The sequence below is a fragment of the Dendrobium catenatum genome, unplaced genomic scaffold (genome assembly GCF_001605985.2).
Source record: "Dendrobium catenatum unplaced genomic scaffold, ASM160598v2 fragScaff_scaffold_1220, whole genome shotgun sequence".
In the NCBI taxonomy this organism is placed as follows: domain Eukaryota; kingdom Viridiplantae; phylum Streptophyta; class Magnoliopsida; order Asparagales; family Orchidaceae; genus Dendrobium; species Dendrobium catenatum.
Genome location: NW_021319682.1, coordinates 8961759 through 8977989, shown reverse-complemented (window position 1 = coordinate 8977989; position 16231 = coordinate 8961759). Strand labels below are relative to the sequence as shown.

General features: G+C 37.3%; 1 protein-coding gene across 2 annotated transcripts in view; it reads left to right on the top strand.

Moving 5' to 3' along the window:
* Nucleotides 1-644: 644 nt before the first annotated feature.
* The window catches only part of LOC110103921 (protein N-terminal glutamine amidohydrolase), a 30702-nt gene continuing 15115 nt past the window's right edge, over nt 645-16231 (top strand). Inside the window, exons 1-2 of one of the 2 annotated variants that reach the window (XM_020832810.2) lie at nt 645-834; nt 14048-14153. In XM_020832810.2, the coding sequence (XP_020688469.1) occupies nt 695-834; nt 14048-14153 (246 nt within the window). In that variant the 5' untranslated portion in view covers nt 645-694. The remainder of the gene's footprint in view (nt 835-14047; nt 14154-16231) is intronic. The other variant, XM_020832809.2, reaches the window with a different exon arrangement.

The window sequence follows — 16231 nt, the reverse complement described above, 5'->3', positions numbered from 1 at the left end:
CTGACTAATCGAATTCATTTATTATATAGGTTATGTAATTTTTTTTAATCAACATGGCCAAACTAATCAAAGTATGTCCTATTTAAATTTAACCCAATTAACCTAACATTAACCCCAAACCCAAATAATAATTGGATTTAATTTGAATTGATTTGGATTATTCGGGTTAATCTGAATCAAATTCAAATAATAATGTCTATAATTAGAATATGACTTAGGTTTCATTTGGGATGTTTTTTTAATAATGTCTAGTACACAATTTTTTAAAAGCAAAAAAGATAGTGGCAAAATAAAAATTGTGGAGTATAAAAATCATGACAGCTTTATAAAACAACAATGTTGTTCCAAACAAAGCCTATAATTGGACACATAGTAATGAGGTCAACGAAAAGTCAAATTTCTTAGAGTCCAATTTGATTGTGAGACGTCCATGTTAAGTCCAAATCGAAAGCATAAATTTTTAAAGTCAGTCTGCTCGAACTAGACTCATATGACATGAATACCTACGCGTTTATCTTGATATGTTGGTTAGAAGTTGTGATTATCAATTAAAGAAGTATTGAGTTTGAGTCTTAGTTTATACGAGGGATGTATGAATTTGTTTTAATGGATCTAAATGTTTTTTTAAAAAAAACCTAAATATCAGTTGTACGGCTAATTATCTAGCACTTCTAATCGAACCTTGGCGCAATCGATGGCCGAGAGCAGCAGCGTTGGAGACGACCACCGCGCCGTAGTCACCGCCGTCCCCACCCTTTTGTCGCTTGCTCCGTCGACTTCGGGCTGGAATTCCTACCCTAAGTTCTCATCTTTCACGCACACTCCCTGCTACTGGTATCCGCTGTCGCTACCTTTTATGACCATTATCGTTTGTTTTCTTCCATGCCATTCGAGTTCTTCTTTCAATGTTTTCCTATCAGGAGTACAAATCCTATTTAATTGGGAGGCATATGTGCCAATAGGAGAACCATCGGAAATTTCAGGTTTTCTTTATTTACGGTTGTTGTGCATCAGGTTTTTACCTTTTTTTTTTTTTTTTTTTGCAAAACTTTGGAAACCCTAATTCCACTAGCAAAACCTGTACTGGATAATTACACAGATGTTAAATTTCTTGAAGGTAAAAAATTGCTTCAAGATTCCTATCTTTGAACTTTCAATAAGGCCATGATGAAGATGTACAAAAGCCTGTAGGTATAATAAGAAGTAGAGAAGTGATACATAGAACTATGAGATACGGTGGAATACGCAAAACGCAAAACTGCATTTCATTTCTTCACACAGTAGTGACTAACAATATATGTATTTATACACCTCCAAGGCGTAAAGGCTTTGGAGTACTGCTTGTTTAGTTTCAATCGTATAACTAGGAGGAGATGGATTGTTTCTGATGAATGATTGCGATGTACAACAGATTGAAGTGGCTGTTCTTACAGCAGGTAGTGATGGAAATGTGTTCAGATTTCTTTGTGGTTGCTGCTCGCTACTTATCACTTCCCTGCAAGTTAATAGGCCATTGATGGATCATTAACTTGTCTTGTAGATGTAGATATTGTTTGGTGGGTAGAGCTTTGGTCATAATGTATGCTAGTTGATTCTATGTGGTGATGTGATGAACTGTGATGCTGTGTGATTTAATGCAGTCACGAATAAAATAATAGTCAAATTCAATGTATTCGGTCCAAACATGAAAAATGAGATTGTTGGCGAGTGCGAGAGTAGAGATGTTAGTGCATTATGAGGGTTTGGATTGAGTCATTGGAATGTTGAATTCTTGGAAAAGATGTTGTAGCCAAACAATGTCTATGGCAATTAGTGCAAGAGCATGATGTTTAGCATCGGTGGAGGGCCGTGTGGCTGTATGTTGTTTCTTTTACACACCATGAAATTAGGGTATGACCTAGGAATGCATAACACCCGGCTGTGGAGATCGCTTGCCCAATTGAAGTCAGAATAAGCCTGGAGGAAATAGTTATTATGATAGATTAGCTGACCAAATAATCTTTTTAGTTGTTGAAAGTGGGTGTTGAGGAAGATATTCATATGTTGACATATTTGATTGATTATGTAGAAAATGTTGGGGCATGTATATGGTCTTTTCAAGGGTGTCATGGAGAAAGGCATTGGAAATGTCAAGTTGATAGGCTAGTTGCTTGTGGTAGCGACTATAAGAAAGATTTTTATGGTAGTCATCTTAGCCATTGGACTTAAGATCTCTATATAATCAATACCATATTTTTGTTTATAGTCTTAAGCGATTAGTCTTGCTTTATGATGGGTGATTGAGCTATCATAATTAATTTGGTCTTGTAGGTCCATTTATAACCTAATATGTTTTGAGATGGTGAAGGTGGAACATGGAGCTAGGTGCCTTGAGCTTGGAGAGCTTTGAAATATTGTGACATAGCCTTTTGCCATACTTCATGTTTAACAGATTGAGAAAAATAGGTTGGGTCGGGAGGGCGTGTGTTATTTGGTTGAGGGTGAATATGCGTTTAGGTTTAAGGTTGCCGGTTCTGCTTACGAGTGAGCATGGTATGTCTAGTTTGATCATTATGGTGATAATGGATTAGACTTGAAGTAGATTAGGTTGAAGGAGGTGTTGAAGTTATGGAGTTTGAGCAATCGGATCATGTAAGAAATTTAGCAGCTAGCTGTTAGTGGGGGAACTAAGGTGGATGTGGTTTGTGGTGTTAAAGTAGAGGTTATAGGAGTAGATTAAGGGAGTGTATTGGAGGATAGTTTTGTGGTGGTTGTATGTGCTGACTAAGGAGTGGAGGCTAGTACTGGTGTTAGAGGCATAATGTATGTGATGGCTAGATGGGGTGAAGAGAGGTGGTTAGAAGAGTGATAGGGGAATGTGTTATTGAAATGTGACATGTAGGAGATGACTATTTTGCATGTAGTGCTGTAGTGTGTGTGTGTGTGTTAAGTATAATGTATAAATATTTTTAATGGAAGAAAATATTAAGAAAAAAATAATAATAGAGCAAATTCTATAATATGTAGTATAAATTAAATGATTATATAAGATTTTGGTTATATGATGTTAAAAATTAGTAATTTAATTCTATGCTATGTAATAAACTAGATTTATAAAGGATAATTTACATACTTGAATAGATAATTTATGTGTTAATGATGAGTTGTACATATGGATAAACATTAGATTTAATTGTTCTAAATATTAATTAATAATAACTTCTATGCTTGAATAAAATAATGATATTACTGGATGAGGTAATTAAATTATAGTATATAGAAATAGATTTGTAGAATTAATTAATATGAATGGCTTGTATGTCATTATAGGCATCGAAGTAATCAAGATAGAATTTAAAGTTTAAAGTGCAAAAGCATGTCATTTGAACTTGAGGTGGGTACTCATTTATCTAATTTATGGTAATATATTGTTTATTCTAAACCAATTACATTTAAATGACATCGATACTTGATCAATTAATATTTATTGTAAATTCAATCATGATTTATTTTTATCATTGAAATTATTGGTCACATTGAACTAGTGATATTTATCATATCATGTTTCAATTAATTATAACATGTAATGTGTATTATAAAAATTTATTAAATGAAATAAAAAATGTGGATGAAATGAACTATATAGAACTGTTTGCACGTATATATTGACTTATGGAGTTCATCTGTTATGGTTGGTTGGGTATGCAATCTATGAGTGTGGATAACATAGAAAAGATTTGAAAGAAAATGAAAATAGATGTACCTTAAATGATATAATCCAGGTGGTGACTCTTATAACAGTTGTGTTACATAAGAAATAAGAAATATGATATATGATATGATTACATGTATGTAAAAAAAGATTTTAAAAATCTTGCATGGACATATTTAAAAACAATGGATCACCAAATGATTTATGCTAAGTTTTGATATCAAGCATGCATATTTATTTTTGAATTCCGTTATATTGTTGTAATTTAGAAATATGATATATTTGTTGAGTGATGATAACTCATCATCATTGTAACTAATATTTTCATGGTAAGATGCTAAGAACTAAATGAGCAAATGAAGAGCATCAATTTATCATAGGCATGGCACTATAAGAGAAATGTATTTACATTAAATTTATTATAGTTTTATTATAGAAAGAATTTCTTGATTTAGTAGCTCGTTCAATATATTTGAAGTTGTTTTTATGAAAAAGTGAAACAATCATTTTGATATTAGTTGATGCTAGTAGTTGAAATTTCATGTATCCATCTGACTATATGTTATTCCCTTAGTGCTTTGAGCTCTCAAGTAGGGTTGTGAGATGCAGTTGGGTTAAAAAATTTCTAAACTTTGGATGTGGGACTATAATCGAAGAAGATGCATGAGATAGATCAAGGAGCAAATTGTTCGGTTGCATGCGGTTGGAGTTACGGGTAGCATAGGCATCCAAAGTTTATAAGACGGGAGTATTGTGGTGTTTGATTGTATAGTAATTTATATGGAGAGAGTTTTTTGTTTGTTGAGGGGGGGGGGTTATTAATTAGATAGATGACTATTTGTAGTATGCTGCCCCATAGTCAATAAGGTGAGTGGGCATCGATCATGATTGTGAGAATGGTTTCGATTTGTGGCTATATTTTTGTTCGACAACATCATTTTGTTTTGGGGTATAAGGTCAATTGTTTTGATGACTGGTTCCACAATCAATGAAAAGTTTATGGAAAGTGGTGTTTATGTATTGGACACCTTTGTCTGATCAGAGAGTTTTATTTTCTAATGGAGTAGTTGTTCAAAAGGTAATTAAATTGTAAAAATTTCATAGTGGTTTCATATGTTAGTTTCATTGGATATACTCAGCGGAAATGAGAGAAGTCATCAATTAACAAGACAGTATTTATATCATTGATTATAAACGATTGAGGGATCCCACACATTCATTTGAATGCATTTTTATGGAGAAGAACTACATGTAGAGAAACAAAGAAAGGCAACATATTGATATTGGCAATAATGCATGATGTGCAATGTTCAATTTAGTTAGTTAATTTTTTCATATGAGACTGTGTGGTGGATAAGGGGTGATAAAGCCATGATGTTATGGAGTGGAGTTGGACGAAGAGGCAAGCAAGGCATGGTGAGTTAGGGAGCTGAAATGTGGCAGAGAAGAGACTAACTGGATAAAGTCCTTGATGACATGGACCTTGGAGGAGAGTACGGTGGTTCATCCGATCCTTGATTTTGTAAATGAATGCATTAAATATAATATAGTAGGGTTATCAGAAGTAAGGTTTTGAACAGAGAGCAGGTTGTGGGTGAGTTGGGATATGAAATAGTTGAGATAGGAGAAGCTTAATGCTTGGTGTGAGAAGGAGACCTTGACAATGTTGGAGGTGGGTAGTATTTGTCCATTACCAAAGTACACCTATTGTTGGTTATGAATGAGGCATTTGGAGCTGGTTGGGATCAAAAGTTAGTGGGAAATAGCCCTTAAATCAAGATACCAACGTGTGGTTGGTGGCAGAGGATTTGTAAACAAGCCTTGAGGATTGGATTGGAGGTAAAGGTTGGTACAGTGCCAACATTTGATGGTTGTGTGACCTAGCTTGCTGCATATATGACATGGAGTAGGGGTTGTGGACTTGCCGCCGCAAGGGTGAGTACAAGTTATTTGATCAAATTTATGGTTAATGGGCAAGTAGCATCCTCTAGTGTTGCCAGGTTGGAAGGAGTGATGGCGACTACATCCTTTTGTAGCAGCTAGGGTGATTTGAGGATTTGGGTTGAATTGAGAGGAAAGGATGCTAGCGACAAAATTCAGCTCTTCACTACAAATGATATAGTAGAGGTTGTTGAGACTTATGTGTTAAAGGTTGGTGCAAATGGTGGTCTTGAAGGCTTGATTGGTGGGAGGTAGTCCACTGAGGGTATATAGATGACGTTGTTCAGATTAAGTGGAGAAACAACAGTGGCAATGGCATTAGCTTTAGATTGATGTCCGAGAGGTATTGTAACATGGAGTGATCCTTCATCGTTATGTGATGAAGTTTAACTTTTTCTATTGTATGGTATGGGGTAAATTTGTGGATTATTGTTTTTGTTTGATTGTGGTGCAGATTTTGACGTTGGAGTTGAGAGTGAGAATATAGGGAAAACTCTTAGGAGAGATTGTAGAGCAGTGAGCTGTGATTAGATTTTGATCAATAAACATCCATGTGCCATGGTGGGGGTTAGGGGAGAAACTGCCATTGTTGTTGGTGAGTTGTTGAGCTGGCTTGGAGGTGGATCCATTGAGATATCCCTCAAATCCCTTTCCCTTGACCAGTTTTAGAATCTGAGATCTCCAAACAATGATTTTCAATGGTGAGTTTAAAGTTGATGGCAACTTTGATGTTACATAATAGGAATTTCAATTGGGGGGTATAACTTGTCTCCCATTTTAAGAAGGTAGTGTTGTATTTGTTTGGAGTATTTGTGGAGGAGATCAAGGGATTCATCATGAGGGTTGGGAAGTATTAGGAGCAATAAACTCATTAGGCAATGGCTCTGACGAAGAAGGATAATGATAGGAAACACTTGTAGATCTCAAGTATTTCCTATCAATATTCGGAAAGCAACGAGCTTTCTTCACAATAATCCACACAAAACCACAAAAATAGTAGGTAACTTGTATTATTTGATGAAAGGAACACGAAAAATAGCAAGATACAATTGATCCTCAATTCGAGAGGAGGATCGATCTCTCCCGAATCTCTAGACGCCGCTAGAGCCCAAAAGAAAACCTAAATTTAAGAGAGATCAAATTTCTACCAAATTCAAGATACCCAAACCATAGGAAAACAAAGTATTTAATGCATACAAATCAAAAGGAAATCCCTAAACAATCCTTACATTCAAATTCCCCTCCAAATCCCTCTAAAATCCTTCCTAAAACGGTATGTGGACGTTGGCGGTGCGAACGATAGTGGAAATGGGGCAGAGGCAGTCCGCCTTGTCGTGATCGGGCCGGTCCCGCGTGGACCGGTCTAACAATACTCCCCTCCCAAAGATCCACCTTGCCCTCAAGGTGGAGATATGCTCGTGTTCCGGTGGAAGTGGCCATCCTTGAGGTGGCTGAAAATCTTTACTAATTTGCTGAATTAGGGATTGCCCTGAAAGAGAAATTTTCCCTCCATCCCTCCTTCCTGATCACGTCCGGCTTGTGTAGTCCCACCAGATAATCTTCCTCCACCTCTTGAAGGCCCCTAACAATGGTCTTAAGTGATACCATGGCTTTGAATAGCCCTGCATCTCCTCTTATAACCACCTTTCTCTCATCCACCATTAATTCCATCGTGAGTGCTCCCTAATTATCCTGGGTTTCCCCTAAGGTTTCAACCACTTCATTTACAGGATGACATCAGTACTTCCTAATTCTAGTGGAAGAAAGTCCTCCTTTACCTAAATCCCCTGAATGGTCAACATCACTCATCTACAGATCCCCTGGCCCTTCTCCACCTTCCCTGTACCCATCATCACTCCATAACAACCGGTGTCCACCAATTTCACTCCCAATTGATCGACGACCTGAGTGGAAATGAAATTATGGGTAGCCCCACTACCAATTAGCACCACCACCTCCCTGCCCTCTATCTCCCCCTTCACCTTCATGGTATGGTTCGTAGTGAATCCTACCATTGAGTTCAGGGAAACCTTAGCTAGATCCAAGTGTAGCTTCTCCTCCATCTCCTCCTCACCTCCCTCCTCAAGTTCCTCGTCATCGCAGACGGTGAGAACCTGAAGAGTTCGGTCCTTGCACCGATGACCTGGCGTATACTTCTCCTCGCACCTGAAACACAGCCCCTTTGCCCTATTCTCTTGCATCTCCTTCTCTGTCAGCATCTTGAAATTTTCCACTCCCTCCTTCTACTGACTTCTCCCTAGTGGTCTCATTAATGCTGCCTGATGTAGGCCCCTTTGGTGCTAGAAGAGTGTTCATCGTCTTGTAAGATCCTCTTGAGCTGTTGCTCTTAGCTCCCTTCTCTAGATTCTTCTGATTTTCTACCAGCTGGGCCAACTTCATGGCCTTCCCTTTTGTCATGAGGCATCAAAACCTTCATTACTGCTCGGATCTTTGCCTTCAAGCCCTTCATGAAGTTCCCCTCCAACACCGTATCTGATAATCGCTTCACCCTACTGGCTAGGTGCTCAAACTGCTCCCGGTAGTCCGCTACTGATCCCTCCTGTGCCAGAGCAAAGAACTGCTCATAGAAGTTTCCTCCCAGGTCAGTTTGGAAATGTTATATTAAGCAGTCATTGAATTCTCTCCAGTCCCTGTTAGGTCTCCTCTGGTCTCTCCACTGGTACCATGACAGTGTCTTCCCCTCCAAACATAGGTCTTATGCTGTTAGTTTCTCCTCCTCTGTTAGCCCATTAACGGCAAAGTACCTCTCCACCTTATAGATCCACCCATACACATCCTCCCCTCAAAGATAGGTATCTTCAACTTCCTCACCTTCTGATCTCCACCATTCCCCCTTATTCATCCATAGACTCCCCTCTCCCAAGTGCTCGGCCCACCCCACGTCTCCCGGTCTTCCCTTGCCCTGCCATAGCCCAAACACTCTTCGAATTCCCCTCTTCTTCCTTCAAACTCAACACCTCGACAACCATAATGTTCGTTCCGACGCTCCCAATTATCACCCATTTGCTCTGTCCCTCCATACTCATGCCTTTCCCCATACCTACCTTCTCTCTCCTCCCTCTGGAAAGGCTCCAGATAGGATTTTCTTCTTTCTCCCTCCATGATTTCCACCTCGTCTTCCTCCCTACGAATTTCTGAATTCGTGTTTTTTTTCCTCCTCTTTTGCCACTGAAGCAGCCATTTGGTTTTGGACTTCCAACATTTTCTTCATCATGACCCGGAGATCGGCTACTTGTCATTCCATGGAGGAAATCCTTTCCTCCACCGTTGTCTTGATTTGGTTCATCTCTCCTTCAAGCCATTCTTCTAGCGCATCAACTTTCTTGGTTGCCATCTCGATTCGAACTTTTGTAAATACAAAAATTCCGGATTTGGATTATAATAGCAGCACTTCGTCCCTTCTCGACCAAAAATTGGACGCCAAACTTCGCCAAAATCAACCCACGAACGGTCCCAAGACTTGCTCTGATACCAATTTGATAGGAAACACTTGTAGATCTCAAGTATTTCCTATCAATATTCGGAAAACAGCGAGCTTTCTTCACAATAATCCGCACAAAATCACAAAAACAGTAAATAACTTGTATTATTTGATGAAAGGAACACGAAAAAATAGCAAGATACAATTGATCCTCAATTCGAGAGGAGGACTGATCTCTCCCAAATCTCTAGACGCCGCTAGAGCCCAAAAGAAAACCTTAATCTAAGAGATCTCAAATTTCAGCCAAATTCAAGATACCCAAACTCTAGGAAAACAAAGTATTTAATGCATACAAATCAAAAGGAAATCTCTAAACAGTCCCTACATTCAAATTCCCTTCCCAAATCCCTCAAAAATCCTTCCTAAAACTGTCTGTGGACGTTTGCGGTGCGATCGATCACGAAAACAGGGCGGAGGCAGTCCGCCTCGTCGTGCTCAGGCCGGTCCCGTGTGGACCGGCTGGACCGGTCCATTCCAATGGACTGGTCTAACAGATAAAGACCTGATATAATAAGTAGAGAGGAGTTACAGAGAACTAAGAGATACAGAGGAGTACACAAAGCTGTGTTTCATATTTTCACACTATAGTAATAAACAGGAGGTATGTTTATAGAGATCTAAGATGTAATGGCTTTGGAGTACTGCAGGTTTATTTAAAATCATAAGGTTAGCATGAGATGAGCTGTTTTCGATGAACGAGTGAGATATACAGCAGATGGATGCGGCTGTACTAGTAGCAGGTAGTGATGTGGATGTCTGCGGGTTCCATTGTGTTTGCTGCTTGCTGTTTTTTAGATGATAGGAAGGAATTGTTATATTTACAATTGAAAACACTTTAAATAAAAAGCGTTTAGTTTTTTATTGTAAAGGAAATTGAACTCCCAACCAAAAAGAAGATAATAGTTTAGCTTTTAGTAAAGTTTACATAAGGTGGCGAGGAAGGCTATTGCTTCTTAAATTAATTGATGAATTGAAGAAAGAAGATAAGAATATAAATAATACGGATTCTTGGGCAATTATTTACTATTCATAGAAGATGAACACATTGTGCATTTGATGGACTGTAAATAATTGTTGGGAAAAATAAAAAATGTTGAGCAAAGCAAGGGCGAGAATTTTGTAGAAAAAATTCAAAATAGAGATTGTTCATTTATGCCCATGGCTTTACAATTAAAAATCGTTCTACTTCAAGTGAAATGGTGTACATAATAATTTTTTCTTATTCCTCTAAATTTTGGAGAAGATTAACAAAGGACCTAGCTGTAACTTAGGAGACTATAAGGAGTTTATTTCAAAAGAACATTGATCCGCATTCTTGTTCACATCAACATCAATCTTTTCTAGGACCCCTTTCCATAGCTCCACGATAGTGCATAGTACACTGTAAGCTATACAGCCGTCTCTTCAAACAAGTGCCAACTAGTTTTTTTTTCCACACAACATAGTACAACATAACTAAACCAAGCCAGCTTCTCCCTTGCACCTTTTAAAATGAACATATTTTCCTATTTTGAAGGTTATGTCTCTCACTAATAAGTCTAGTGCTCTTAAAATTCAAGTCCAAGTATCTAAATTTTGCCAGGTAATGCAGTTTGAGTGTCTTGGATTTCAAGGAAAATGTCACCTTTTTATTCAATGCTAAATAACACACCTTTTCTACCTTCAAAATTCAGCTCATAAATAATTGAAGTGTTTGCTCCCTCATCCACAAAGCCTGCTCACCCCTCAGCCTCGTCCATTGCACTTCACTCTCTTATATGTATTCAGTCTGCATATATTTGAAATGAAATTCTTTTCACCAGTTTCTCAAATAATGCTTTGCTAGGTAGTCATTTTGCAGAACATTCTTTGGAATTTTCGAGGGGTATGAATGCATTGGGTTGATTTGGCATTATTGCACCCGTCATGGTTTTATGCAGAAGTATGCTAATCAGTTTGTGCTATGAGCCAATCCAACTTTCCTTCCATTAAATCTGTTTCTTCAGCTATTTCATTATTTTGGAAGAAGCTTGCGTATATATTCCCTAATGAGGAGGTGTGGGGGATGGAGGTACTTGTGAATAAGAAAGAGAAAGGGCAAAGAAGTTGAAACAAGGAGAAAGTGGAGACTAAGTGGAAAGGGAGGTAAGAAAGATATATAAAGAGAGTGATTAGAGTGGAAGTTCACTTTTCAGCAACCAATATAATTCATTTCATTATGATGCTTGCAATTGAGAAATAACCCTTATGTATCCTTGACTAGTATTACAACAACAACAACATCAATCATTTGTCCCACTATGTGGGGTCGGCTACATGAATCCTTTTTCTCCATTGTGTTCTGTTAAAAATCAAATTATCGTTTAATCTAATAAAGAAAGATCATTTCATATATTTTCTAACCAAGTATTTTTAGGTCTACCTCTACCTTTTTAGGTTACCTTGACTAGTAGCGAAATAAAAATAATATGTAGAAACAACATTAGACATTATTAAAGCTGAAAATGCGTAATCCCAATACTATGGTTTCTTATGCTATGCCAGTAAACGAGGTTATTTTGATAAATTCTCATATGATCTCTAGATTCAGGTTCAATTACACACTTGGCATAAATGGTTATGTCCATTTGATGGGGACATTAGTTGGAAAGTCTACCGTCGACGTGACCGTAGATCAACGGCCATGATTTATCCGATGTACTTTTGATATTTTTATTGTCTACTTATTAATATATCTTTTTTATTTCAGCATTTTTTCCTTTTTACCCTTGCTTGAGGGATCAAGTCATGTAGCCCATTGAGGGTATTTGAGTCCTTTTTGTTTTAAGTCATTGTAGAGGCTATTTAAGGTCTTCATCTTGTTCTTTTGAGGTCAATGAATGATAATCAAAGAAATTTCCTGCAATTGTGTTCTTGAGGCTTAGGTAAGAGCTTGAGAAAGAATTTGAGAGTTTGGTGGAGCCTAGGAGAGGCCACCCGTCGTACCCAACATTCACCACTGGTGGCTCTTGGTTCTCCTCCTTTCCTTCTTCCCTTCTACTCCACTTCCACCGCTGGCCATGCCCACCACCAACCTCCACCCCATAACCCCTCATACCAAAGCTCACCTCAACCTAACCACCAACCCAATCCCTTTTCTCCATTAGCTCCTCCACCCACCCCACCCAAGCCAAGCCCCATTGCCGGCCACCCTTGTTTGTCTCCATGAACGAGGAGTCAATGCCACCTCAATGCTTACCCAAAGAGTTCAAATAATTTGGAAAATTATTTTCATCATTTGAAATTCAAATTTTGAATTTCAAATAGTTTCCAAAATTAGAAAGCTATTTTAGGAAAGTATTGAATCTCATTTATGATTTAATTCAAATTTAATTTGGGTGGAATTTTTCTTCTCCTAAATTAAAGAGACCAATTAGGAAGGGGATTTAAATTTCTCCACAAAACCACCTCTCCCCCTCTCTCCATGCCGCCGGCCCCTTACATGGGCTCCACCCCTTTAATGCTACATTAAGGCTCTTAATTGCTTGTGTTTTGAAATCCAAATTCAAAGTGTTTTCCCTCCAATTCTACTCAAAACCTGAAAATAATTTCAGATTTGGAGATTAGAATATTTCCACCTTCCCTCAACCTAATTCTTCCCAAACCCTAATCCTTTTTCCCCTACAAGCTGCCGACCTCTCTTCCCACCACCAACTCTCTCCTCTTTCCATTTATTAGGCTCTCTCTTTCTCTTGCTTATGATGTATGACCAATCTGGAACTTGATTCCGGTCTTGCGTAAGACGACTACATCATCGTGGATCCTCTCAAATTGTCGTTCTTCAACTAATCTACGCCTTGACGGATTCATAGGAAAAACCGTCGACCACATAAGATTCACTACGCCCGAGGTTATGGAGGAACCACTAGTGAATGTCACATAGCTTATCAAGACGGGTTCTCCTTGAAGGTGATCTTCTTCCTTGACTCGTGCATTTTCATATTCTATCTACTTCCTAGAGAGATTGTTCAAAGCAAGAGATTGTGTTCCATTATCGCCATCCATTAGTAAGCGTAGGATTATTGTTTTGTTGCTATTATATCTCTTTTTTAGATCAAGGTTATGTTGAAAGCTATTTTGTATGCATTACTTTGGATATTCCTAAATGTTTTGATTTCATTTAGTCTCTTGCGTAGCTTAGCCTAAATGGAAGTGACCGCTTATTAGTTTTATTTTGTTATTTTAATCGCTAATCTTAGTAAACTTGAGGCGTAAGCCTCATAAACTAAACTTATTGCGTAGACTTTGAGGCTTAATTGGTCGAAAATGCGCTGAGGCGCGCCTCAAGGCGCGCCTTTTATTGCGCAATTTTAAACGTTGATTTTAATTGCTAATAACTAAAATCCAAAATTGCTCTTTGATTATTTTGTGCAAGTTTCCTATTTCGCATCTAGTCCGGCATCACCATTAGTGGTGAAGTGCTTGAGCAATAGTTTTTTGTTGCATGGTGATGGGTGAATTTCTTTTGTTTTATTTCTTCAACGTCCTTTTGCATTCTTTTCCTTAGTTTTTTGCACTTGATTTATAGTTTTTGTTGCATGGGGATGGGGGAATTTCTTTTATTTTTCTTCTTCAACATCCTTTTGCGTTCTTTACCTTAGTTTGTTTCACAACTTGCATTAACTTTATGGCCGGCCCATGTATAGGATTTTGTTTTGGTAATGCATTACTTCTTTTGTTTTTTGAAATCTTCCTATCTGATGAGCTTGTTTGTGTTGGAAACTCTCACACAAAATTCTCATACCTCACATGCTCCCACTCCATGACTTTATGGACACATAGAACTCACTTTTGGAATAACTCACCTTTCTTATGAGAATAGAGATACTACATAACATTACTAGATGGAGCTTAAAAGCCTTTTTTCTAAACACCTTGTTTTTTTTTCTTTATAGTGAGGAAAATGTCTACTTGCTCTGCAAGAAACTTGTCATGCTTGGGGTTGCTGCTCCTACTGTGCGTGATCTTTTTGTCGTATTCATATCCAATGATGATAAAAAGGTATGGTTAGTCTGCATTTTTCCAAGGTAGCTACATAAAAAGCTACAACATTTTTTTTCTTATGGTCGACCTTATGTCCTGTTCTTAAAATTTTTTATGCAAAATTGTTGCTTGTATGTCCAGTTATGTTGAATTTGTCTGTTTATGCATTTTTCACTTTCTAAGAAAGTAAACTTGCATGTACCAAGAGTATAAGTGGGCAATTCTGGCATGCTAGTTTCTTATGCCTTCATCGACACAAGTAAGCTTGTGCCCTTTTCTATATATATGTAATTCTTCATGCAGGTTTCCGACACATGGTCCCTGTACCAAATGATCTAGATCATACTGACTTTTGTAACTACTAATCACCAATGGACTTGATTCAAACCATGCTTATTATGATTGTTCAAAATATATTCTTTGAATTGTAATGGTTTTAGTTAATTAATGGCTAATTTTGAGTGCAAAAGATCGAATGTAGGAGTGAAGAAGAGTGAATTTTCATTCCCAGAATAAAAAAATCAATGACAAGAAATATGAATAAGCGTGGTTAGAAAACCTTTAGTGGGTATCTCAAATACATTGTTGCCTTGATGTTCCATGAAAACTTGGTTAGTGCAGTGTCTTCTTTTCAGCGTAACCCACACCCTCTTGCTTTCTTGCTCGCACTTTCCACTCCCAATGACCAAAACAATAAAAGGAAATAAAAAAAAAAAGGAAAATGCTCATCGGTGCTATCTCATTTAGAAGTTCGAGTCACTGAATTATTTCTAGAATTCTATTTATAATTAAGGATCTTGGCCTCTATCAATCTCAGTTCTCTTTTTTGTAAGAAAATATTTTTTTGAACATGTGCAATCTTTATGTTAACCATGCCATTTCCTTCTTTCATTCTGCATGTAAATGTGAAGTCATTTGCTGGACCTTTTGCTCACTTTATGAGCACTTGTAATGCTATTGATTTGAGGTATTATCTATATTCTTCCGAATCTTAAAAGGCTGCTATCATTTCATTCCAACCATCTGCTTCTTTGAGACTAGAAACCAGCATTGAAATGAGAAGGAATCAACTTTTGGTATTTCTTTCCCTTGTGATGGAACCTATATTCTTAAAAACATTTACCTTTATCTAGTTGTGTTGGTTCAGTTAAATTACGAGTTGCTAAATTCCTTCCACAACATTCAAGTCCATCCATTCCCCCCCCATTAGTTAAAAATTCAAGTTTGCATTTTAAAGCTAGGACTGAATTTTTTTGAAAGATGTTTTTTTCTCTTAGAATCTTATGTTTTTTTGTTATTTTCTTCTCCTTACCATGCATTTGTTTTGCCTTTATTTAATTAAAAAATATTGAAAACTTTCTATACTAAAATGATTACTCTGTAGTTGGGTCTCTTGGATTATTTTTATGTTATGCCATGTTATAAATGTCTAAATTCCAAAAGTACCCTAACTATTCAAATGTGGTTAGTTTACTCCCGTAGGATCAGATTTCTCTTATTTTAGTCCTTTTGAGTATATAAAATTGATCTAAAATAGTACGTCATGGTCTAAAGTGGGATCAATTTTGTTAAGTTGAAGATTAAATGAGATCGGTTTTGTATAATTTTTATATTAGGGACTTTTTTTTGATCAATTTTGTGTAGTAGAGGGATTAAATTGGAGAAATGTGATACTTTAGATGGCACTTACTAATAGTGGTGGGTTTTTCTGAAATTTAATTGATAATTCATTCTAACCTGCTATATATATATATATATATATATATATTCATGTTGACCGACATATCAATTACACACATAACAGAGCGAAATCTGCAACATAAATGAGGTTGGCGTGCGCGACGCGTTTTTTAGGAGTCAAACATCGTATCATTGTGATCAGAACATCAAATTCTCCTAAATGGAAGCCCCTCGCAGCCGAATCAAATAAGATCGGTCGAAATGGATGACCGATAAATGAAAACAATGTGCAGCATTGCCCAAACGACGTCTGATCGCAAAACAGATTTCGTGGTTGCTCTCGGAACATCGACAATACCCAAAATGGACTGCAATTTTGTCCAATGAAATTCATGCGCGCGAATCAATGTGATTTT